The 25,026-nt window shown below is 46.7% G+C and overlaps 1 protein-coding gene across 1 annotated transcript in view; it reads left to right on the top strand.

The window, feature by feature from the left end:
• The window catches only part of PLXNA4 (plexin A4), a 598,107-nt gene that overhangs the window by 391,425 nt on the left and 181,656 nt on the right, over window positions 1-25,026 (top strand). The window contains exon 5 of the mRNA XM_077935356.1: window positions 17,281-17,381. Coding sequence (XP_077791482.1) covers window positions 17,281-17,381 — 101 coding nt within the window. The remainder of the gene's footprint in view (window positions 1-17,280; window positions 17,382-25,026) is intronic.

Here is a 25,026-nt window from a genome sequence, read left to right as displayed (position 1 = left end):
ATTGACCCTTGCTGACCGTTGAGTGAGTGAGTGAGTGAGTGATTATTTATTTATTTATTTATTTGGTATCCCATAATTTATGCTCACAGAAACCCTGTGAAGTAGGAGAGAGAGAGAGAGAGAGAGAGAGAGAGAGAGAGAGAGAGAGAGAAAGCAACTGGCTCAATGTCACCCAGTGAGTTTCATGGCCAAGTTGGGATTTGAACCCTTATCTCCCAAGTTCTAGTCCCAACACTCAAACCACTGGACTATGCATGAAACACCCTCTTTGGAACCCATTGACCTTCTCTTAACCTGACCTTGCAGGGTTGTTGTGTGGATATAATTGGATAACTGAGGGCCACTACCAGGGAGTAGACTAGTCAGGGTTCTTGCTGATGTCCCAAAGCAGAAAAAGGGAACCCAATAGCAAGATCATCATTGCTTTGTGTGGAACACTCAAGGCAGTGGGAATTCTCAGTTTTCACAGCCCTCCTCATCCAGGTTGTGTGTGATCCACTGAGCATGACATGATTCAGGAGGTGGTGCCGTTGACTCTATGTATGTCATCCTGAGTTCCTTGGAGGAACTTGCATTCATAAAACCATAGAATTGTAGAGTTGGAAGGGACCTCAAGGATCATCTGGTCCAACCCCGTGCAATGCAGGAATCTCAACATTCGGTCCCCCATCCAGTTTGAACCCACACTGGACCCTGCTTAGCTTTGCGAATGTGCCGGCGGTTTTCTTGATGCACAACTAGGAAGGGATCATTTTGTAAGGGGGCAGTGGGCTTGATGAAACACACAGACTCATCCTCTCATGGTTTTAGCTAACTTTCTGGTGGTAAGAGCTGTTCAACAGTGGAATGCATTCTCTCAGAAGGTGGAAGGCAATCTGTCAGGGTTTCTTTAGCTGTGGTTCCTGCACTGTGGGGGGGTTGGACTAGATCAGTGTTTCCCAGCTGTTTTTGGACTACAATTCCCATCATCCATGTCCATTGGTCCTGCTAGCTAGGGATGATGGGAATTGTAGTCCAAAAACAGCCAGAGAGCCAAGTTTGGGAAACCTTGGCTAGATGTTCCATGGTGTCTCTTCCAACTCTACAACGCTATTGCTATATGAAAACTGGATGAAAAAAATCAAAAGCAACAATAATGGCATCCTATAACCCAGAAGTCCTGCCAACCTAGCAGTTCGAAAGCACATCAAAGTGCAAGTAGATAAATAGGTACCAGTCCAGTGGGAAGGTAAACGGTATTTCCGTGCACTGCTCTGGTTCGCCAGAAGCAACTTAGTCATGCTGGCCACATGACCCGGAAGCTGTACGCCGGCTCCCTCAGCCAGCAAAGCGAGATGAGTGCCGCAACCCCAGAGTCGGTCATGACTGGACCTAATGGTCAGGGGTCCCTTTACCTTTATAACCCAGAAGAATTTTTTTGGGGGGTGTTGGCTTGGTTGAGGTGCTGACAGGAGACAGCTGAACATATTTAAAGGGTGAGGAGGCAACTCAAACACAGAGCCCCACTCAGCAGGGATGGTATCGCTGAAAGCTGCAGCCACCTCCTGTCTTTTGAGTGAGGCCACTTCTCAGCACCTTTGACATGCTCTCCGTAGTCACCCTGGACTTTGGAAAGAAAGCAAAGCCCATTGCCATGACATAAATTCCATTACAGACCCCAATTAATTCTATATATAGTTTTAGAGAGCCATGATAATGATCAGGCGCCAGCTCGGCAGGCATGCCTCAGTAACCATGCAGGAGCTGGGGCTCATTAGAAGGGACTTCACTTCGCTTTAATTGCGACACACGGAGCTGCTCCGCTGTGCAGGCTGTTCGAGAGAGCAAACATTAGAGCCCAGCCACTTGGAAGTCTTTGGTGATCAGAAGCAGTGTTCTTTCCTCCTTGGGCCCAGATGGACATGGGAAACCAAAGAAACAAAACAAGGCGGGAGAAGTTGCCGCAGAACTGTCTCATAAGAGCTTAAGAAAAGACTGTTGGATCAGGCCAAGGAGCCTATTGTCACAGTGGCTGTGGGAAGCCCTTAAGGCTATGCACAAACATAGGAAACAAACAAAAATTCAGGGTGCACCCCCACTTTATGTGACACCCCTGACTGTCTATCTGATTCAAGGTAAATTAAGAAACAGGAGATTGGAACAAGCTTGATTCTCAGTGGGTGAAGACATCAGGGACAAGGAAGAAGAGGTTTAGGGTCTTTCCCTCTTCCCAATGCTTGCAATATTCATGGGCGAAAGCTCCCATTTGCTTCACTGATAGCTCCTCCTCCCCACCCCCCACTATGCAGATAGCAGGGACAGAAGCCCCCCAACATTTGAACCATGGTGAACGCAAAAGGTTTAAAAACCATACCACCGTATTCCAGGGTGCTGATCCAGATAGAGAACTGCGTTGCAAAATTCAGGGAATTACAAATTTCGAAAGATTGCTGCACTTGCTGCGGATTTGGTAGGTTTCACCTTTAAATGTGAATTGAATTCTCCCATTCCTCACTAGTGGTAAGCAACACTGTATAGCTGGTCTCCCTCGAGCATGAATAAGATTGCGCCGCCTGTCATCTATCTCTATGGGAGTGAATGGGTGGGTGCTAGGCCCTTGCTAAGCACCCCCTTGTGCAAAGAGAGGAGCTGACTCTCCTGACGGCCTGCCTCCGTGCACGCTTACTCAAGAGGAAGCCCTTCTAGGCTCAGTGGAAATACTCCCAGGGGAAGTGAGCGCAGGGCAGCAACCCAACTCTCCCTGAAACCGTTCACCACTGCAGCTTCTTGATGGCAGAATGCATGGCGCAGCCGCTGGATGGGGCAATTAATTAATTAATTAATCATCCCCAGCCAGGCTTAATTGCACGGCTTCTTAATCGCATGATGTGAGTGACCTCTGAGCACTCAGCTGTCTAATAGCCCTGTGCCACACTGACTTTAAAGCTTTCGACTTGTACTGCGATAATGGCTGTATTTCTCTGTGTGTCGGTGTTGACGCTCAGAATCATTTCTCTCTCTCTCTCTCTCTCTCTCTCCCTCCTCCTCCCCTCCCTGCCAGATTGGAGTTTGACAATACAGCTCTTCAGTCTGAGACTTCTAAATGCCAGGTGCCTAATGTGGTTTAGTTTTTGCCGGAGCCACATATTTCCCCCATCACGAGACTAATCTTGGTATTCAGGTGCAAGAATAATGTCTTGACAATGGGTTGCATGACCATGGTGAGCCATGCAGTCTGCAGGTTAAGATTATGAGGCCCTGCTTGTAGTTCTGCTCTCAAAGATTCAGGAGTGGCAGCTCATGAGACGGTCTTCTTAGTGGAGGCACCAAGTATAGGAAATCCCCCTCCACAAGAGGCAGCCCACCTTACCATTTCCACCCATTCCATTTGGCCTTCAAAGAACCGTTTTTGGTGCCCTCTGTTTAATGTGCTTAATGGAATCATTGTTTCAGGGTAAATGGAGGGAGCTGTTGTTGTTTACTGCTGTTTTGATAGTATGTTGTGTGTTTTTATGCTGTAACCCACACTGGGAGCTTCTGTTGTCAGGCGAGCAAGAAATAAATAGCACGAACGTTGATTTTCTAGGTTAACAGCATCATGCAACAAAATCACATTGGGTTTTGTAGTAGTTAATAATGTAAGAAGAACCTGCTGGGTCAGACCAATGATCCATCTAGTTCTCACAGTGGCCAACCAAAGGGAAAACTGCAAGCAGGATTTGAGCACAAGAGCCCTCTCCAGCCCTGCGATTGGTATTCAGAAGCATGAGACAGAGCACAGCTCTCCTGGCTAGTAGCCATTGATAGCCCTCTCCTCCACGAAATGGTCTAGTCCTCTTTTAAAGCCATTCATGTTGGTGGCCATCATTGCTTCCTGTGGGAGTGAGTTCCATAGTTTAACTCAGGCTTCCTCAACCTCAGCCCTCTAGATGTTTTGAGACTACAATTCCTGGGAATGTAGAGAAATTAAAATTTTTGGGGAAATGATATACAGTATAATGAATTGAAGAAAATGTTTAAAATGACAGTTGTAAAAAAAAACACAGAAGCATTTTTGTTAGGGATTGTAGGACAAGACCTGCCAAGGGAAATTTATTTATGTATGCTACAACAGTGACAAGAGTCTTGATAGCACAAGGATGGAAGAATGAGGAAACCCCAACAAAAGAACAGTGGCAAGAGAAATTGATGAACTATGCAGAACTGGCTAAATTGGCACACAAACTGTGAGATAAGGACAACTGTGACTTCAAAGAAGAATGGGAACTTTTCACAAGTTGGACTCCTTGGCAGGTTTTGAATAAACATACACAAATTTATTGATTGTTAACATAGTAGATAGATAATATAAGGATTTCTACAATTTTACAGCATGCAGAGAACAATATGAGTTGAGAAATCAGAGAGAGGAGCTGAGGGAAGTCTCGGGGGGGGAGGGAAGGTTTGATGGGGAGGTGGGGGGAATGGGGGGAAATAATGAATATGAGATGTTCTGATATTTTGTTATGTTGAAATTGTTAATAAAAAAATTAAAAGAAGAAGAAAGACTACGATTCCCATCATCCCTGACCACTGGTCCTGCTTGCTAGGGATCATGGGAGTTGTAGGCCAAAAACATCTGGAGGGCAGAGTTTGAGGAAACCTGGTTTAACTCTTCACGGCATGAAGAATACCTTCTGTGTATCTCCCCTGTATCTTTCAGCTTCATTGGTCATTGATTTATCAACCCTGGTGCTTGTAAATAGCATCTTAGGCTTTCTCTAGTTTGGGCTAGATTCATATCCTGGTCTGTTGGGCAAGGAAGCTAGGTTCATCTAAGGATCCGCTTAGTGGCTTTGTCTCTCTCTGTTTAATAATTTGTTCTTATCGCAAATGCTCCATTGAGAATTGTTTTGAGCGGAAATCAGGCTCTCTCATAATCTTGCTATCTTTGGGGGGGGGGGAGGCTGGCTGAGCCTTGGAAGATATGAGGAGCGTTGACAGAACTCACACAGCTTGACACAGTGCTCCGCTTGGCGTTTTGGAAAGGCGTCCTTTGACTTCTTTAGAAAAGGTACGCAGGCTACTTAAGTTGCCTCTTTTTGTACATTAAGATTATCCCAGTTCATCAGACTGAGTTGATCCCGTCACTGAATTAACATGCAATTATAAAAAGCCCAGACTGAGCAATGATTCACCTTGTTAGGATCATTACGCTGAGAGGGGGTTTTTTTTGGGGGGGGGCGAGGTGGTGGGCGAGAAGCCCCTAAGCAATGAAAGCAATCTTGAGGAAAAGACCAATTTGGAAACCAGCAAGCTACAACGAAACACTTAACAGCCTTCTTGAAAGCGTAACCTGGCCCAAAGGAGTGTCTCATTGAATCGTACCGATCACTTATATCACGCTTTAGAGCAGGGGTCTGCAACCTTTAAGACAAAAAGAGCCACTTGGACCCGTTTCCGAAGAAAAAAACCCTGGGAGCCGCAAAACCGGGAAGATGACGTCTGGACAGTGCGTGACTAACGCACGCACCGTCCCCATGCGACGTCACAGCCAGTACAGCGCCCGCCACAGTGGGGAGTGTCGGGGCACACAATGCGCCTCCTCCCCTCACTAGTATCTGCCCCGGAGCCGCGGCAAAGGTGTAAAAGAGCCACCTGCAGCTCCGGAGCTGCGGGTTGCAGACCCCTGCTTTAGAGTGTTCAGATGCGTCAGTCGTGCCCAAACAGTACTCCTGAAAGGGAGGGAGGGAGATTTGTCCACACTTTATTTTATTTTTTAATTTAACTAGTGTACCACTTTATGTCTTCAGAACCTCAAAGCTGTTTGCATCTTCATGGAAATAAATAGGTATCACATAAAAACTGGAATAGCTCAGTCAGTAGAGCATGAGGCAGGGTTGTGGGTTTGAGCCCCACACTGGGCAAAAACATTCTTGCATTGGAGGGGGTTGGATCCTCATGGTCCTTTCCAGTTCTATGATTGTTGTTGTTGTTGTTGTTGTTTAGTCGTGTCCGACTCTTTGTGACCCCCTGGACCAGAGCACACCAGGCACTCCTGTCTTCCACTGCCTCCCGCAGTTTGGTCAAACTCATGCTGGTAGCTTCGAGAACACTGTCCAACCATCTCGTCCTCTGTCGTCCCCTTCTCCTTGTGCCCTCCATCTTTCCCAACATCAGGGTCTTTTCCAGGGAGTCTTCTCTTCTCATGAGGTGGCCAAAGTCTTGGAGCCTCAGCTTCAGGATCTGTCCTTCCAGTGAACACTCAGGGCTGATTTCCTCAAGAATGATCTTCTTGCAGCCCATGGGACTCTCAAGAGTCTCCTCCAGACCAGAATTCAAAAGCATCAATTCTTTGGCAATCAGCCTTCTTTATGGTCCTGCTCTCTCTATGATTCTATGGAAACACAATTCCACACTCAGTGCAGCTCCCCCCCCCCCACTCCTTATTTTAAGTAACATCAGCAGTAAATCTCTTAAAAAGGGGATCACATGCAGAACAAAAAAGCATCGAAACACTACAGAGTACAATGCAATTACAACATAAAAACCACCCTCACATTTAATTATATAAATCAAGGATTCAAGAACCATCTTGCCACACCCACCCATTCAAAAGTCACACTTTCCTTGCACACAGTGCATCACTCTGACCATTCAATTCTCACTCCAGCAAAACACTCAAAACACTCAGCCATTAGTCATTGTCTGCAAATCCAACAGCTGAAAAGCGAAACAGCAAGTAATTTCCTCCCCATCTCTGACCTGCGGTGATAGATTTTAATGTGAATCTGCCTGGTTTGCAGTTCCCAAACTAAGAAGTAAACTGAAGCACAGCTGTCCTACGGCACAGAAGCATCGAGTCTCTGCTTCAGAGATGGGACAACACAGAATCATAAATTTCTACTTGGAAGCAACCCTGATGGTCACCTAGTCCAAGGCAGGAGTACCAGGCATGGTCAGGCTCCTACCTTCTCCTGGGCAGACACAGCTGACATAGATCTTGGCCTTTTGGTGGGCTTCCTATTTATTTGTTTTATTTATATATATATGGCTGTTCATCTGAAGATCTCAGGGTGGTTGTGATGGCCTGGGATTCAGACTCAGAGGTTGAACCTGGAGGAATCCCAGCCTGCACAGGAGTCCCCGCCTCCAGAACCAGCTGAGCCGGGGCTGGGGCCTGAGCCTGAAGGGTCCTCACCTGTGCTGGGTCCTCAGGTGCAGGCACCAGCTGAGTCTGCTCTGGCCCCTGAGGTGACCCATTGCCTGCAGGTGCTCCACTCTCAGCCCCGTCAGGGGAAGAGGAGGTTGCCTCTGGGTCTGGTAACCCTCCAGCCTCTCCTGAGCTGCAGAGGCTCAGGGCAGAGAGGCGGAGGGAACTAAGTTCCTGCAGGAGGAGTGCTCGCCTCCAGGCCAGGAGAGGCGAGTCACCTGTGGACCGGGGCCGCCCTATGCCTCGGGGCAGATAAAAGCCAGTCAGCCCCAGTCCCAGGTTGTGGGAGCAACGTTGTTGCTAGCCTGTTCCTGCCTGCACCCTGTCCTGCTCTTCTGCCAGAGTTCCTGACCCCACCTGACTCCCTGCTTTGGACCCAGCTACAGCTTTGACGGACAGACTCCATACCATTGACCTCAGACTGGACTTGGACCTTGCCTCTCGGTTAGCCCCCAGGACCAGCACAGTGGTTCTAGATTAATGCCTGCCTCTCCTTCCTTCCTGATGCCCTGACCCCTGACAGCCCTGGATTTTTCTAGGCCTGCCAGCATAATCTGAAGTGATCTGTGACTGTCTCAACCCAACTTGGTTGATGTTCCAAACCCTTCAGATATGCCCTGTTTGGCTCAGGACCCCAATATATATATTATTGTAAGTTTGAGGGTGGGGAGAGTCAGTCAGGGTGATGCCCCGAGTCACTTCCAAATTCTTGGGGTCCTGTATCCCTTGAGGGTTAGGATCTGACAGAGGATTCTGTTTGCTGAACTGGCCAGACAAGTCGCTTTGTAAGACAATAGTCTTAGCTGGCCACTTAAGTGTCCTCATCAGCATCCCAAAAGAATGAGCTACATTTCAAGAGCTTAAGTGATGGTGCCCTCCAGGATAATGGGGAAACTCTTCCTTCCCTCCTCTGCTGATAAGTAGGAGAGTAATAGCCAGAGAGGGACGCGGGTGGCGCTGTCGGTTAAACCACAGAGCCTAGGACTTGCCGATCAGAAGGTCGGTGGTTTGAATCCCCGTGACGGGGTGAGCTCCCATTGCTTGGTCCCAGCTCCTGCCAACCTAGCAGTTCGAAAGCACGTCAAAGTGCAAGTAGATAAATAAGTACCGCCCTGGCGGGAAGGTAAACAGTGTTTCCGTGCGCTGCTCTGGTTCACCAGAAGCGACTTAGTCATGCTGGCCACATGACCCGGAAGCTGTACGCTGGCTCCCTTGGCCAATAAAGCGAGATGAGCACCACAACCCCAGAGTCGGTCACGACTGGACCTAATGGTCAGGGGTCCCTTTACTTGTAATAGCCGGAGAGTAGTATTTGTGAGCTGAGCTTGAAGCAGCCTGGAAGCTGGATACACAGACATTCTTGCTCTGAGTTGGATCCAAAGCTTTGACCAATGAAGAAGCAAGATTGGTTGGGGGTGTTAATGCTGTGAGCCACTCCATCTTATGCTCAGGTTACATATATGTAGGGCTGCCATACGTCCAGATTTTCCTGGACGTTACCTGAATTTCAATGGGGAATTTCCAAAAGGTGGCGCTTTGTCCTGGATCTTAGGGAAGTCAATCAAAAAATCATTAATTGAAATATGGCAACCCTATACAGTGGTACCTTGGGCTAAGAACTTAATTCATTCTGGAGGTCCATTCTTAACCTGAAACTGTTCTTAACCTGAGGTACCACTTTAGCTAATGGGGCCTCCCACTGCCGCACAATTTATGTTCTCATCCTGAAGCAAAGTTCTTAACCCGAGGTATTATTTCTGGGTTAGCGGAGTCTGTAACCTGAAGCGTCTGTCACCCGAGGTACCACTGTATATATGTGCAGATAAAACCATATATCCTAAAGACACCACAGTCTCTACTGATCTTCATTGCAAGAAAAATCCAGGGCAAGTGCCTGGAGTCTTTTGCTGCTCAGAGATTGGAGTGGCATGGAAACCAAGCCTTATGAGGAACAGTTGAAGGAGCTGGGTATATTTAGCTTGGAAAAGGGGAGATTAAGAGGAGATACGAGAGCCATCTACAAATATCTCAAGGGTTGTCACGTGGGAGATGGAACAAGCCTGTTTCCTCCTGCCCCGGATGGTAGGACTTGAACCCATGGCTTCAAGTTACAAGAAAGGAGATTCCGACTAAACTTCAGGAAGAACTTTCCAACAGAAAGAGCCATTCCCTTGGAAGGTGGCAGACTCTCCTTTCTCGGAGGTTTTTAAGCAGAGGTTGGATGGCCATCTGTCGTAGATGCTCAAGATTCCTGCAATGCAGGGGGTTGGACTAGATGACCCTCAGGGTCCCTTACAACTCTACAATTTATGATTCCAACATATATATAGGCACCAGCAGCCTCACAGGTGCTGTTTCCTGGCCTCAACCTTGCAAAGGCTGGAAGCCATTGATTCCGTATATGTTTGTTTTCGCGGTGGGTCTGGAGCCATCCTTTGCTGTGGGAGAAAGACGATGATCCCTCTGTAATAATTACCGAGAGCGGCAAATTGCTGCTGTTGCGCGAGCTTTTTCGTTTCCCCCTGTCTTTGGGGCAGCATGAAAGGCTGATTGCTCCCGGAGGGCATGGGCCGATCTCCAAACTTTTGATTCGTGGAGCTGAGTGGAATTAATTGCAGATTTATGTTCCGCCGGCGAAGGGGGAGCATTTCAGATCTGAGCTGTGATGTGCTGTCTTTGCTTTCTCTTGCTTTCTCTTCAGCTGACGGCCCTTAGGTGGTGTGCCTTTCACTCACGGCTCCATTGTTTCCGGTAGACTCTCCCTTTATTAATTAGAGGGCCTGACACTAAAGCTTGAGTAACTGAGCAGCGTGGTGCAGTTTTAATTAATCTCACTGCTGAGCCGCTGAAGGTGAACGTGTAAAAGGGTCTGGTGTGCTAGCAGTTAGACACAGCAGCCTGACTCGTGCGAGGTCTTCGTGTGTCCACAAGGATGAGTTCCGGCCTGCTGGTGCAAAAATCTGTCTTGCCGAGAAGGCCGTTCCGTTACCTCTTTGATGAATCCCTCCCACTCTCTCAAAATGTTCTAGCTCTTTATCCAACCTTTTTGTGTGGCCATGTCTTTTTGTGATGGACAGGGAGTTGAGGGTGAATGAGGACAGGATGAAAGGAGAGCCCTACTGGATCAGGCTGAAGCCCAGGATTCTATCCGCACAGTGGTCGAACAGATACAAGAAGGGTTTGAGCGCAAGAAGCCTCTCCCTTTCTGTGGCTTGCAGCAACTGGTACTTAAAAGCATTGCCACCTCCAACAGTGGCCAAGTTTCCCTGCATGCTTGCTCATAAGAACAGCCTGCTCAATCAATCCAATGACCCATGTAGCTGTTAGAATTCCTGCTCCATGATTGCAGTCATGGGATTTTTTTCTTTCACATGACGGTGTGTGTTTTGACTCCACAGAGTGGGAAGTGACGGAGGCAGAATGTTTGTGTTACTGTGTTCCGTGAAGTGGGACTATTGTCCTTTATTCTCTTTTTCTCTTTGCTGTCTGATGTTAGAGAGAGAGGGAGCCAAGTTGCAGTGCTCCATGTGTGTTTATATGTAAATAAAGTAGATTAGCCAAAATGCTGAGTTGCTGAGGTCTGTCATGCAAGATGCGCAAACTCTGCAGATCCCTAAGTGTGCCGATATCTGTTGGCATCGATCGCTGGATGTTCGGGCTGAAGAAAGCTTTTGAAGCTCCTGAAAGATTGACCAGAAGGGAGGGAACATGCCAGTCGGGCATGTGTCTATGCCAGGGTCCTACTCAAGTGTAGGCTGAACTCCTGACAGTAGCATCCTGTTCCTATAGTAGCCAACCAGATACCCGTGGGAAAGTAAAAAGGTAAAGGACCCCTGCAGATGAGAGCATTATTGTAATAACCTGCAGTTTCATAAGAGTATATATCTAAAGCAGATGAATAAATGAACAAATTAAGTTAATTTGGATATACAGAAGATATTAAAAATAAATTTAAGGAACCGCGGAAAGAGTGGGGAGGAAGTCAAGTTTTGAAATGTTAAAATGACTGTGAAATTATTGAAATGTATAAAACAAAATTATAAAGTTTTTAAAAACAGTCCCAGACACTGCAACCTTTATTCATAGCGGACTCGTACCATCCCCTTGACCTTTCTGATGGCCCTTTTCTGAACCTTTTCCAAATAACTAGCTCTGTTGGCTGTCAATGCTAAGTTTTCTTTCATGTGTCAGTTGCTGATGGTTTTTTGGATTCTTTATTTATCTTTTCACTTGTCCTGGCCTAGGCAGCCATTCTCACACCTTCAGATAGAAGGCTGTTCTCAGGCAGCCCTTTAAATAGAGGACTGTCTTCTGTAAAACAGAACTCATGGCCCCTCTGCGCTTCCAATATTCATCTGACCTTTATTTTTTTAAATCAATTTTCTTTTTCTAATCACAAAAGGGCATTGCCGTTTGAGCTTCGGGTAGCAACTACATCACCTCTTCCTTGCGCTGGGGAAGAGTTGATGGCCAGCTCAGGCACTAAAGGTAAAGGTAAAGGGACCCCTGACCATTAGGTCCAGTCATGGCCGACTCTGGGGTTGCGGAGCTCATCTCGATTTATTGGCCGAGGGAGCTGGCGTACAGCTTCCAGGTCATGTGGCCAGCATGACTAAGCCACTTCTGGCGAACCAGAGCAGCACATGGAAACGCCATTTACCTTCCCGCCGGAGCGGTACCTACTTATCTACTTGGACTTTGGCATGATTTTGAACTGCTAGGTTGGCAGGAGCAGGGACCGAGCAACGGGAGCTCACCCCGTCGCGGGGATTCGAACCGCCGACCTTCTGATCGGCAAGTCCTAGGCTCTGTGGTTTAACCCACAGCATCACCCAGTGCGATTGCACCAATCACTCCACCCTAGTTCTGCCTTTGCTGTGTGAGTAATGTGGGTCCCCCACCATTGCTTCACGCTGATCAGCGATGCAACCCAATAGACCCAACTGAAACTGAAACTGAAATACTTTGTCACTTGTACAACTTGTATACAGTGAGATTACATGTGCACCCCCCTACTCAGCTCTCTTAGTCTTAATTCCCCTTGTTTACTGACTCACACACCCCAAACCTGAAAGTCAGTTGCCCTGTTGTTATCTTTTCATTCAACAGATATTCTTCAAGATATGGCAACCCTACATTCTGACTTCTGTCTGCCTTTGAAAAATAAATGCCTCCAAATAGCAGAGCTAGTTATTTTTCAAGACATCATCACCATGAATCCTGGCCTGTCACTTCATAGCTCATGTCCCGTAACATATCTTGGAAAGTACCCATAAGGCACAGGTGTATTCTCTGGCAATCTGTCACTCATTGCTGTTTGGGAGTTTAGTGCCGACGGGATTCAATGGTGCTTCATCAGGGCGCCTCTTCTGCCCCTCCGTGTCAGTTAAAAAACGGCCTCACTCTGCTGACACAGGGATCCTCAGGGGGAAACGTGGCAATGACTGATGACATCGCGTTTGTCCAGCCAGTAGTATTTTTATATCCCCCCTGGGCAAAACGGGCCTTTTCTGACCGACGAGGGGGCTTCAGGGATGGCAGATGTTATCTGGAAAGCCATTTCAAAGAAAGCTGGGACTAGACAATTGTGGGTGGAGGGAGCTAATATGATGGGGGGGGTGGAATAAAGAAATGGTGGTGTCAGGGTACTGCCATCGGAACAGAGTAAGGAAGCAGAGGGGCAGCTGGGTTACAGGGAACCTCTGAAAATCTTGCAGAGCAATTCCTCTTCCTGTGGTGAGGAAAGCCACACCTCCAGTGGGGAAGAGGGGAAGGGACCAGAGGATGGTGCTGGGGGCCTCAGCACCGCTGCTGGTCAAGCTCTTCCGTCACCCACGCTGCGCAGAGGTGTAAAACACAAAGGAAGGAAGGAAAAGGCTGGGGGAGATGAAGCTCTTATGTTGTGGGAGGTCCCGGAAACGACCACTCCTGGATTCTGCTAGCGACTGAGGCAGACATGAACTTGTGGCTCTGCACTGTAAATAGTTTTGCACCAAACCTGTAAAAGACAGGTTGGAGTCCTGAATGGTTACTCACGAGCAACCACTATTGCCATCTGACAGGTGGCATGGATTGGGGGAAGGGAGAGGAATAATTACCATTTGCCAAAGTGAACTGGTACTGTAAAGGTTAAGAATAAGCAGCACAGTGGTACCTTGGGTTAAGAACTTAATTCGTTCCGGAGGTCCGTTCTTAACCTGAAACTATTCTTAACCTGAGGTACCACTTTAGCTAATGGGGCCTCCCGCTGCTGCCATGCTGCCGGAGCACGATTTCTGTTCTCATCCTGAAGCAAAGGTCTTAACCCGAGGTACTATTTCTGGGTTAGCGGAGTCTGTAACCTGAAGCGTATGTAACCCGAGGTACCACTGCATTTGTGTTTGTGAAAGGAATCACAAAATCACAGTGCTGCAAACAGTCGGGTTTCTTGTTTTTGCAGGTCTCCACCTGCAACTTACCTCCATGTGCCCTTTGGGGAAACTAGTTGCCCCAAGTGAGTTTATGCTATAAACAAGGGAGCATAACACAAACCTTTTGCTGCGTGCAATTGTGTGGATGTGGGAAATGCCAGAATACTCTGGCACTGGTTCCTTGACTTCAGAGGAATCACTTCATCAGTGACCTTGGAACTGCTCCCTGATTAGTTTCATCCTTGGGGAATAACAGAAGGAAACTCAACTTTGTGCAGATTGGAAACGTGTGTGTGTGTGTGTGTGTGTGTGTGTGTGTGTGTGGAGTTGCTTGGCTCGTCGGAATCCCTCTGAATCCAACCGAGTCGCTTTTCCGTGACAGCAATTACGCCCTTAACAGGAATCCGAGTGTCCTGAAAGGCACAGCTCTTCTGTGTAACCTTGACTCCGCAAAGGCGACTTTATTTACCTACTCTCCTCTCCCTGTGGCACCTCCGGGAAATCAGACAAGGAGCCTTCCCTTGCAACTTGATTCTTCGAAATGTCATTGCCAGGAGTGCTGGCGTGTGGTGGAGGTGTCCCACTGGACCAGAGAAAGCTCCATGATCATCGCAGCGTGGGAGGAAGCATTTTTAGCACCAAGAGGCTTGGGCTGGAAATGGGTCAGATGTGGGAGAATGGCTATAAACGTGCCCATAGAAAACTACTTTGTCCTTAATAGTGGGGAGAAATCATTTGAACTTAGAGGGCGCCTGTTCATCTGTAGTGGCATGATTTTTAACACACACAGTGATTTGTAAACCCTTGCCATAATAATAATTTGTACCATGCCCATCTGGCTGGGTTTCTCCAGCCACTCTGGGCAGCTTCCAACAAAGACCAAAAATACACTAAAATGTTACGCATTAAAAACTTCCCTGAACAGGGCTGCCTTTAGATGACTTCTGAATGTCAGGTAGTTGTTTATCTCTTTGACATCTGGTGGGAGGACGTTCCACAGGGTGGGCACCACTACCGAGAAGGCCCTCTGCCTGGTTCCCTGTAGCTTTGCTTCTCGCAATGAGGGAACCGCCAGAAGGCCCTCAGCGCTGGACTTCAGCATCTGGGCAGAACGATGGGGGTGGAGACACTCCTTCAGGTATACTGGGCTGAGGCCGTTTAGGGCTTTAAAGGTCAACGCCAACACTTTGAATTGTGCTTGGAAACGTACTGGGAGCCAATGTAGGTCTTTCAAGACCAGTGTTATGTGGTCTCGGCGGCCGCTCCCAGTTACCAGTCTAGCTGCTGCATTCTGGATTAGTTGTAGTTTCCGGGTCACTTTCAAAGGTAGCTCCACGAAGAGCGCATTGCAGTAGTCCAAGCGGGAGATAACTAGAGCATGCACCACTCTGGTGAGACAGTCTGCGGGCAGGTAGGGTCTCAGCCTGTGTACCAGGTGGAGCTGGGAGACAGCTGCCCTGGATACAGAATTTACCTGTGCCTCCATGGACAGCTGTGAGTCCAAAATGACTCCCAGGCTGCGCACCTGGTCCTTCAGAGGCACAGTTACCCCATTCAGGACCAGAGAGTCCTCCACACCCGCCCGCCCCCTGTCCCCCACGAACAGTACTTCTGTCTTGTCAGGATTCAACCTCAATCCATTAGCCGCCATCCATCCTCCAACTGCCTCCAGGCACTCACACAGGACCTTCACCGCCTTCGCTGGTTCTGAAAGAGAGGTACCTTATGAAGGTACCTTTTGCAGTCTTTTGTGCTCCATCTACTGCTTTAGTTTAATTATTGGGGACCACAGTTCTTTAATGATCAGGGACCACAGTTCATTTATCTGGGACCACAGAGAGAGCCTCTTTGGTGGTCGAACCTAGGAATGGCAAGAAAATTGATTTAGTTAACGTATAAAGGCAAACCTACCTAATTCGTCTTTTCCAAAACAATATGAGAACCAAAACACGGCTGTCCTTCAAAATTTTGCAGTGCAGACTGAGAGCCAAGTACTGTGTACAGAAATCCATATACAGTGGAACCTCGGGTTAAGTACTTAATTCGTTCTGGAGGTCCGTACTTAACCTGAAACTGTTCTTAACCTGAAGCACCACTTTAGCTAATGGGGCCTCCCGCTGCTGCCGCACCGCCAAAGCCCGATTTCTGTTCTTATCCTGAAGCAAAGTTCTTAACCTGAAGCACTATTTCTGGCTTAGTGGAGTGTGTAACCTGAAGCGTATGTAACCCAAGGTACCACTGTATTAGGGTAAAGTGTGCAGGAAAATGCATGTTGTATCAGGGGAAATTGCTTTGCAAAAATTTGCCTATAATGCAAAAATCACATGCAAATATGTGCATGCTAAGAGACATTTGCTGATGAGTTTTCATTAGGATTTTAAAAAACAACATGTAAAGTGATGTGGAGAAGTGAAAGAAGGTTTAGAGAAGTGGGAAACTGAAATGGGCAGAGTCACCCATTACTGGGCTGTAGAACCTTCTCCCAAGAGAGGCTCATCTTGTCTCATCTTACTGGTTTTCCACCAAATGGTGAAAACTTGCCCTAAGTATATATCTATGGAAGCCTTTGATCACCTGTTTCCTTATTCTGTTGCTGACTTTATTGTTCCCAGTTTTAACGAGAGCATTTAATATGCGTTCCATTTCACAATAGCCTTTTTTATAATGTTTCTGAATTTTATGCATGATGTGCTGTTAATTTTTATTGTTGTTCGTTACCTTGAACTTCCTGAAAAGGCAGGGGATGTGCGTTTGTTAAACATGAATACAAATGAACAAGCCATTTACTAAACCAGACCCTTGGTCGATTTAGCTTAGCGTTGTGTGCTATGAATGGAAGCAGCTCTCCAAAGCCATTTACCACTGCTATTTATTGCATTTTTATCCCGCCTTTCCCACCAAGGAGTTCAAGGTGGTGTGAATTGTTCCCTCGCTTATTTAATTCCCACAACGACCCTGTGAGGTAGGTCAGGCTGAGAAGTAGTGAATGGCCCAAGGTCACCCAGTGAGCTTTGTGCTTGAGTGGGGATTTGAACCCAAGTCTCCCAGGTACTTAGTCCAACACTCTAACCACTATGCCATGCTGGCTTTTCTAGGGTGAACCATGAACTCAGTATGTACTCTTGGGCAAGTCACACTCTCTCTCCAACGCATACTCACACTGTCCAACCATCTTGTCCTCTGTCATCCCCTTCTCCTTGGGCCTTCCATCTTTCCCAGCATCAGGGTCTTTTCCAGGGAGTCTTCTCTTCTCATGAGGTGGCCAAAGTCTTGGAGCCTCAGCTTCAGGATCTGTCCTTCCAGTGAGCACTCAGGGCTGATTTCCTTAAGGATGGAGAGGTTTGATCTTCTTGCAGTCCATGGGACTCTTGAGTCTCCTCCAGCACCATAATTCAAAAGCATCAATTCTTTGGCGATCAGCCTTCTTTATGGTCCAGCTCTCACTTCCATACATCACTACTGGGAAAACCATAGCTTTAACTATACGGACCTTTGTTGGCCAGGTGATGTCTCTGCTTTTTAAGATGCTGTCTAAGTTTATCATTGCTTTTCTCCCAAGAAGCAGGCACCTTTATTATTATTATTATTACTGGGAGGTACATGTGAATAGGTTTTGAGTCTCCAAGGCTTCATGACACTGTCTGGAATTGCAAACTGAACACAAACTCAGCATGACTCTTCTCTCCTTGTCGTCCACAGCTCACCCGAGTGCCAGTGGAGTCCTGCGGACAGTACAAAAGCTGCAGCGAGTGCCTGGGCTCGGGGGACCCCCACTGCGGATGGTGTGTGCTCCACAATGCGTAAGTGTGAGGGTCGCAGGGTCGAGGGATGGGTGGGGGCGCAGCAGGGGCAGCAGGCCCCAGGGCTTCCTTCCCATTTCCTTCCTCCCCAACCTCATGTTTTCTCACTGCCGGCTGTGGCACAGAACAAAGCTGCAAATGGACACAGCAGCCGTCCCCGGTGGGACGAAGGCAGTCGTTTGGAGAGGCATCCTGAGAGTTCCAGCTTCAGAAAGAGAGAGGCAGGGTTGCTTTCTGAAGATGGGGAAATGTGTCCTTTGGTAGAATTTAAAGGACAAAAACAATTGTCACGGTGAAAGTCAGAGAACCTGTACCATGCTTCTTCTCGCTGATAGAAAAAAGACAATCATGGAACTGAGAAATTGCACAAAACAAATGAAATACCATGAAAATCCCTGAAACGAGAAGTAATTGACTAGAAATATTATCTTGTGGAAATAAACTACTGGTAAATAATAAAAATCCAAAAGTTTAAGGAAAACAATTAGAAAAACCTAAAATTGAACAAAGCCTTAACAGGATGCCAGCTACAAACCTCGTTTCACTGAACTATTCAGTTTCCTCAGAAGGTAATAGAAAAATCATAAACTTTAAATGACCAAAATTTCAAAAAAAAAAAAGGTAGAAATCCCCAAAATTCTGATGTATTATAATCCTAGCTCAACCTAGGTAAAGCAAAGCGCAGTAATAAAGACTAGAAGACTCAAAAGTACTGAATTTACAAGAAAGGTTTGAAAACCTAAACGGCAAGTTTTAAACACACCCCAACTTGAAGGAAGCAAAGCACAGTAATAGAAAGTTGAGGACTCAACTTGTGAAAATTCTAGTGCTGCTTTTACAAAAAGGTTTAAAAACCTAAAAGGCACAAATTCAAAGAAAGGAATACAAGATAAGCTGTTTTTAAGCAAACTCAAGAACAGGGCTGAAACGCTCTGCTCACTGAGCCCAAACAAAAAGTATTCTGTGTGGTGCCTTTGAGACTAAGGGACCATCTATCCTATAGACTTAAACTGGTCTATTAATTAAAATAATTAATTTCCTTTGCGACGGACCCCTTTTCCTGCAGCATAGGCTGCTGTCTGCTTGTAGCTCGCTAAGATCTGTATTGCTCAAGTGGATCTGGGGGGAGCTGGTGGGCAAGGGAGCGGGGAGCTGCCTCGCAGCAGCGGGATCGCATTTGTGGACTGCCTGAGCCTCTGATGCATCGAGGCGGTCCGGCAAAGGCCCCCTAAGATGCCAAACCCGGCCTGGAGATAGAATTTGCTCTGCACTCTGAGCCTTGATGGAAACATATGCTGCTGCTTTTGCTCTCTCTGCGTGGAGTCTCTGGGACTGATGTCCAGAAGAGCAATTTGCAGCTTACACTGTTTCAAAGGCTACCCCAGGGCGCCAGCAGTCAATGCAAAAGCAGCCGTGAGACGGCGGTAGCTGAGCGCTGGAGAGAGCTTTGGCTATTGGACGCATTGCTTTCCTGGCTCCCTCCTCTGCCTGAGAGACTGACTTCTCTTTCCTAGGGGCGGCCTGGCATGGATCGGGGAATTGATTTCTGCGACTCTTCTGTCCTAACCTTACAGGGGGGAATTTGAGTCCGTGTGTGCAGGGGAGAGAGAGAGAGAGAGAGAGAGAGAGAGAGAGAGAGAGAGAGAGAAGGCAGCTTGGAAAATAAGGGGGCATTGATTGGGTTTTACGTGGCAAAGAGGGGGATCTGGGAAAAGCGGGCCATCAAAGCTTCAGAGTGCAGTATCTTTTGCCTGCATCTAATTCTCAGGTGCCCTCCTCCATCTCCTCTCACTGCCTCCCGCCGCCCAACACACACACAGAAACACACACACACCATCCAAAGCCTCAGAGGCCACGATACAGGGGCCTCTTTAACCTGCAATGTCTTGCTTGGAGGGTGCAAATCAGAAAGATGTCCAATTAGCTGCCATGGAGGTCTCCGGGGGAGGAGAGGGGAGGTGAACAGGGAAACCTGACTGAAAAGTTAATAGCTGGCTTAGGAAGGAGAGAGAGAAGGAAGGAGCAACACTCTGCCTGGGCAAACGTGGTGAGCAATGTCTGAACGCAAGGTCACAGCAATGCCATGGGACTGGAGGGCATTTTCTTGGCAAGGTCTATGCCTGAATTCAGAATCTGGTGCCCAGCAGGGTACCATTTCGCTGCCTGCCAGCTACACTCCTCTGCTCCCTCTTTTGAAGGCCTCTGTATACAAGGCCCAATTCCTGGAGGGTCTTGCAATACCTGGAAGACTGGGGTTTGCCTGCAAGCTGCGACCATGTTATCCCTTGACACTTGATAGCTGTGTTTTTAGATTCCTCCTGAGTCTCCTTCTTGACCTCCGCAGTCACTGGCTTGGCCAGATAGAGTATCTTGTCTTCTCTTGCCACTTCTGTTGGCCCAGCAACTGAGGACTGTGATGTCACAATTCCCTGTGACATCACAGCTCGCCAGCCAACGGCACCCACCAATCAGGTGTCCTACATCCTAGAGCATCCTTTGTTAAGTTGAAGGTAAAACGTGCTTCCCTTAAAAACAAAATCAGTGAGGACCCAGAGCTCAGGCAAGCTGGCAGCCAGGACTCATTGCCTTGAATAAACAGCCTAGGGGGAGATATTATAAGGAAACTCCTCCCATGGGGATTTCAGATCAGGGAATGTGGACACCTGGGGAGGCTGCAGCACTCCAGAGGATACATGTCATCCTCAATCACCTCACATTGACAGAGCAAGCTCAGGTAATTCTTCATGCAACACATAATTAAACTGTGGATCTCGCTTCCAGATTAGGCATTGATGTTCACCAACCAGGATGGCTTTAAAAGAGGATTATATTAATTCATGGAGGATGGGGCGATTGATGGCTGCTAGCCATGATGGAGGATGTGCTTTGCCTCAACCCTGCACCTGTTGTAAACCAGAAAATAGCTTATCTCCTGAGTTTATGCCAATGAAACTCAGAAACGTGAGGAGTTAGGAGTCCAATGTTGTTTATTGCGAAGCAATAGGTTACAGTTGGATCTGCAAAACTGCAACCCTGCCCAGTGGTCCAGGCAGTGGTATTTATAACATTTCAAACAAAGCATTTCAATTTTCACCGATCATATACATCATTACCTCTTTTCATGTTTTACACATGCACAATAAGCACTAGCAATTTCCCCACTGTGTTCTGTTACATTGTGTTAGTATGTTGGGAACCTGTGTTACATGTAGCCATTTGCACCATGTAGCAACTTATGTTCTAGCTTTGAGCTGTGTCTTTGTGATTCACATATTAGCTGTGTTTCTGCCCCAATGGCGGGGAGGCAACTTGCAAAATCATCGGTTTCATTAAGGAAGGTAAAGGGACCCCTGACATTGCCGTTTGAGCTTCGGGTAGCAACTACATCACCTCTTCCTTGCACTGGGGAAGAGTTGATGGCCAGCTCAGGCACTAAAGGTAAAGGTAAAGGGACCCCTGACCATTAGGTCCAGTCATGGCCGACTCTGGGGTTGCGGTGCTCATCTTGCTTTATTGGCCGAGGGAGCCGGCGTACAACTTCCGGGTCATGTGGCCAACATGACTAAGCCACTTCTGGCGAACCAGAGCAGCACACGGAAATGCCGTTTACCTTCCTGCCAGAGCGATACCTATTTATCTACTTGCACTTTGATGTGCTTTCGAACTGCTAGGTTGGCAGGAGCTGGGACCAAGCAACGGGAGCTCACCCTGTCGCAGGGATTCGAACCGCTGACCTTCTGATCGGCAAGTCCTAGGCTCTGTGGTTTAACCCACAGCGCCACCCGCGTCCTCATAAAGTAAGAGGCTACCATAACTTCTCTATTAGAAGCACACTCAAGGATTTACAGGGGTACACATTGTCACATTTACTGTGGCCCTTTGGGCCACTGCCACACACCCGCTGGAATTCTAAATAAATTCTCAATCACCCCAAGAAAGATGCAGGGGGAAAAAGGGGGAACTTATTACTTTCAGGAAATTGTAGGGTATTTTTTGGCTCAGTGCTACTCCTGGAAGATCTATGCTGATGAAGCCTGTTTGGGTTGGAGAGTATGCATTTCACGTCTCCTAGCTTTCCAAGAGCTTCTTAGCAAACTTTCCTCAAAGGGGAGGAAAACTCCACTGAAGCCGCTGATCTCAGATTATTTTGTCGGGCTGGGAGGAGGGAAGGTTTTAATTTTACCCTTTCAACTTTTCCCTTCCCTTCTGCTGCCTCGGCCATGGAAATAAATATTGTCTGGTCTCGGCGGGTAACTCAATCCCTCCATTCACAGGCAGGTCCTCATCGATCGACCTCCGCTTTACCTTTCTTGGTCAAAGTCTTGCGAGCCGCTAAGCGGGGCCTCAGGTAATCCTAGCTGCCTTCAGAGGCTGTGATAAAAATCAGGCTCTTTGAAAGCCTTTCTCCCTTGCCTCTCTGAATGCCACTCTGCCTTGGCAACTCCCTTTGATGACTGCTGCAGGAGGATGCAGCCCTTCTGGGATCCTGGCAAGCTGAACTTGGGGCAGACTCGTGGCAATTCGTTCATTTTTATTTACCTGATCTGGATGGCTTTAAAAGAGAATTAGACAACTTCTTGGGGGAGAGGGCTAACACTGCTTACTTGCCACAGTAGTTATGCTGGAGGCAGCAATGCTTTTGAATACGATGCGATATGATAATCTTTATTGTCATTGTCCCATACAGAATAACGAAATTGAAAAAAATCTACATCAAACATTCAAAAACCCACAAGTCTGCTATCCCAGCCTGGTTAGCCCCTAAAAACTCTGATACCCCATAATTGAATACAATATACTCACATTAAGACTACCTTACACTGCGTTTAAAACCAAAATCGCATTTGGATAGAACCTGTTTCTCAGACGGCTAGTCCTAGTCTTTATAACCCTGTACCTTCTTCCAGCAGGCAGAAGCTGAAAGAGGTAATTTCTGGGGTGCGCACTATCCTGCGCTATCTCTGCAGCTTTCTTATGTCACCTGGAAGCATATTAGGCGCTTTTGCATTGAATTTGGGCATGGAAATCCACTGGTTAATTCTGCTTTACTTTTCATTTGTCAGAAACCTACTTGCATGGCAAGGTCCTGACCCCCCCCCCCCCCCGGTAGTAGTAGTAGTAGTAGTAGTAGTAGTAGTAGTAGTAGTAGTAATAATAATAATAATAATAATAATAATAATAATAATAATAATAATTTATTTATACCCTGCCCTCCCCGGCCAGAGCCAGGCTCAGGGCGGCTAACACCAGTAAATTACAGTAAAAACATAATAGGGGATTTAAAATACAGGTTAAAATGCAATTTAAAATGCAGCCTCATTTTAAAAGTAGCCCGTAGATCAAAACCATAAGGGGAGGGAAACATAAGGGTCAGACTGAGTCCAAACCGAAGGCCAGGCGGAACAGCTCTGTCTTGCAGGCCCTGCGGAAAGATGTCAAGTCCCGCAGGAGAGTCCACAACCCCACCTCCTCCTTAAGGCAGAAGTGGCTTTCCCAAAAACTGCAGCGGATGAACTTGAGATGAAGATGTTGTGGAGAACTGAATAAATTTCCTTATTCAGCCTCTCTGTAACATGATTTGTAAGTCAAAAGCCTGAGCCGTTTTAGGCATATCTCCTCCAGGCAAACGATCTGTTTGCTTTCTGCTTGCCTGACTATTTGAGTTGCTTCCCTTTCTCTCTCCCTCCTTCTCCTTTCTCTTATTCCTTTTTGGATGTGCCAAATTCAACACCGTTTTCTTAACAGGCCCACGTTGCAGCATAAAATTTGATTCCATGGGATTCATTATTTGCACCTCCAGACAACCAAAGACGAGCTCAAAGCCACTTGCAACAAGAAGAATGCACCGATCAATAAAAGCGCTCCCCGAAACAAAGTAAATATGCAATAACAGTATAGCTGGCAACGAAACACTTTGGGCTGGCCCTGTCTCTGTGCAGCCCCAGAAATGAGAGACCTGGATGTGAGAGAGTGTCTCTGCTAGGGATCCCAGAGAATTCCTGCCAGTCAGATGTAGACAGTGCAGAACTAGTGAGACCAATGGCTTACCCTCCAACATTTTTCTTTTTTTTCTTTTCTTTTTTTTGCCTTTAAAAACTTTTTATTTTATTTCCAGCATAAAATACATATAATACATCCAAAAACCACAAACGTATCAAAAAAGAAAGGAAAAACAAACGGTGTGCATACAACTTAGAAAAAAAGAGAAAAAAACTAAACTGCATAAATATGAATAAATCGTACAAAACCATTAAATCATGTTGTATTGCTAATCTGACTTCCCTCCACCACAGTTTGAGCTATATCCAGATGTTATCCTCTGCAGTATTCTTTTACAACTATTATCTTTACATCGCAGGTTTTATGCTTCACCTACTGTGATTTTAATATTTCCTAGGTTTGCTTCCGTATATGAGATAAATTTGTTCCAATCGTTAATAAATTTGGTGTTTTTCTGATGCCTGATCTTCTGTGTCATCTTTGCAAGCTCTATGTACTCAAATAACTTAATTTGCCACTCTCTAATAGTTGGGATGTTAGGTGTTTTCCAGTTTTGCGCTAGCAATATCCTGGCTGCTACCATTGCATATTGAAACATGGTTTGATCTTCTTTCTTAATCTCGTCTCCAACCATTCCTAAGAGGAAAGCTTCAGGTTTTTTGGGGAAAGTGTATTTCAAAATCTTTTTTAGTTCATCATAGATACCCTCCAACATTTTTCAAATAAAATAGGGACATCGTATTCCATAATATTATTATTTATACTCCACCCATCTGACTGGATTGCCCCAGCCACTCTGGGCAGCTTCCAACATATATAAAAACAGAATAAAACATTAAACATAAAAAACTTCCCTAAACAGGGCTGCCTTCAGCTGTCTTCTAAAGGTTGTAGAGTTAGTTTTCTCCTTGGTTCGGGGGTTGCATAGCTCCATACCTTCCAACATTTCTCTGATGAAAATAGGGATGTCCTAAGGACATTCCGGGATCAAATCAGAAACTAGGATGGCTTCTGTAAATCTGGGTCTATCCCTGGGAAATAGGGATACTTGGTCTGGGATAAGACTCTAGGACCAACCCGGGAGGTGTGATAATATTAACATGGAGACTTAGGGGCCAAGGAAGGTTGGAAGATTCAGGACATACAAAGAAAGTACCGTATTTTTCACTCCATAAGACGCACCTGACCATAAGACGCACCAAGTTTTTAGAGGAGGAAAACAAAGGGGAAAAAATATTCTGAACGAAACAGTGGATGTATGATTTTTGTGGTTCATGCTGTGGCCACAGACATGATATGTGATTTGACGGTGAGTTTGGGGTAGCCCAGTGCAAAAATCCTGAGAATCCATGTGGATCCGTGCTTTGTAACCACGTTTTTGCGCCATTGCGGCCCCACGAAACAGTGGGTGCGTGATATTTTTGGTGCAAGCTATAGCCATGGACATGCTATGTGATCTGATGGTGAATTTGGGGTGACCCAATGCAACAATCCTGAGGATCCATGTGCTTTTACCTCCCCCCTCTCAGGCAGCCTCTTTTATCACTAGAGTCCCTTATCTCCCTCCTGATCACTTGCTGATCAGCTGCTCAGCGGCTTCGTTTCAACACCCCCTTCCCTCTTTTTAAAAATAAGAGCATGATCT

Source organism: Podarcis muralis, chromosome 10 (genome assembly GCF_964188315.1).
Source record: "Podarcis muralis chromosome 10, rPodMur119.hap1.1, whole genome shotgun sequence".
NCBI lineage: Eukaryota > Metazoa > Chordata > Lepidosauria > Squamata > Lacertidae > Podarcis > Podarcis muralis.
The sequence above is the reverse complement of the archived record's forward strand: the minus strand, read 5'-3'. Positions and strand labels throughout refer to the sequence as shown.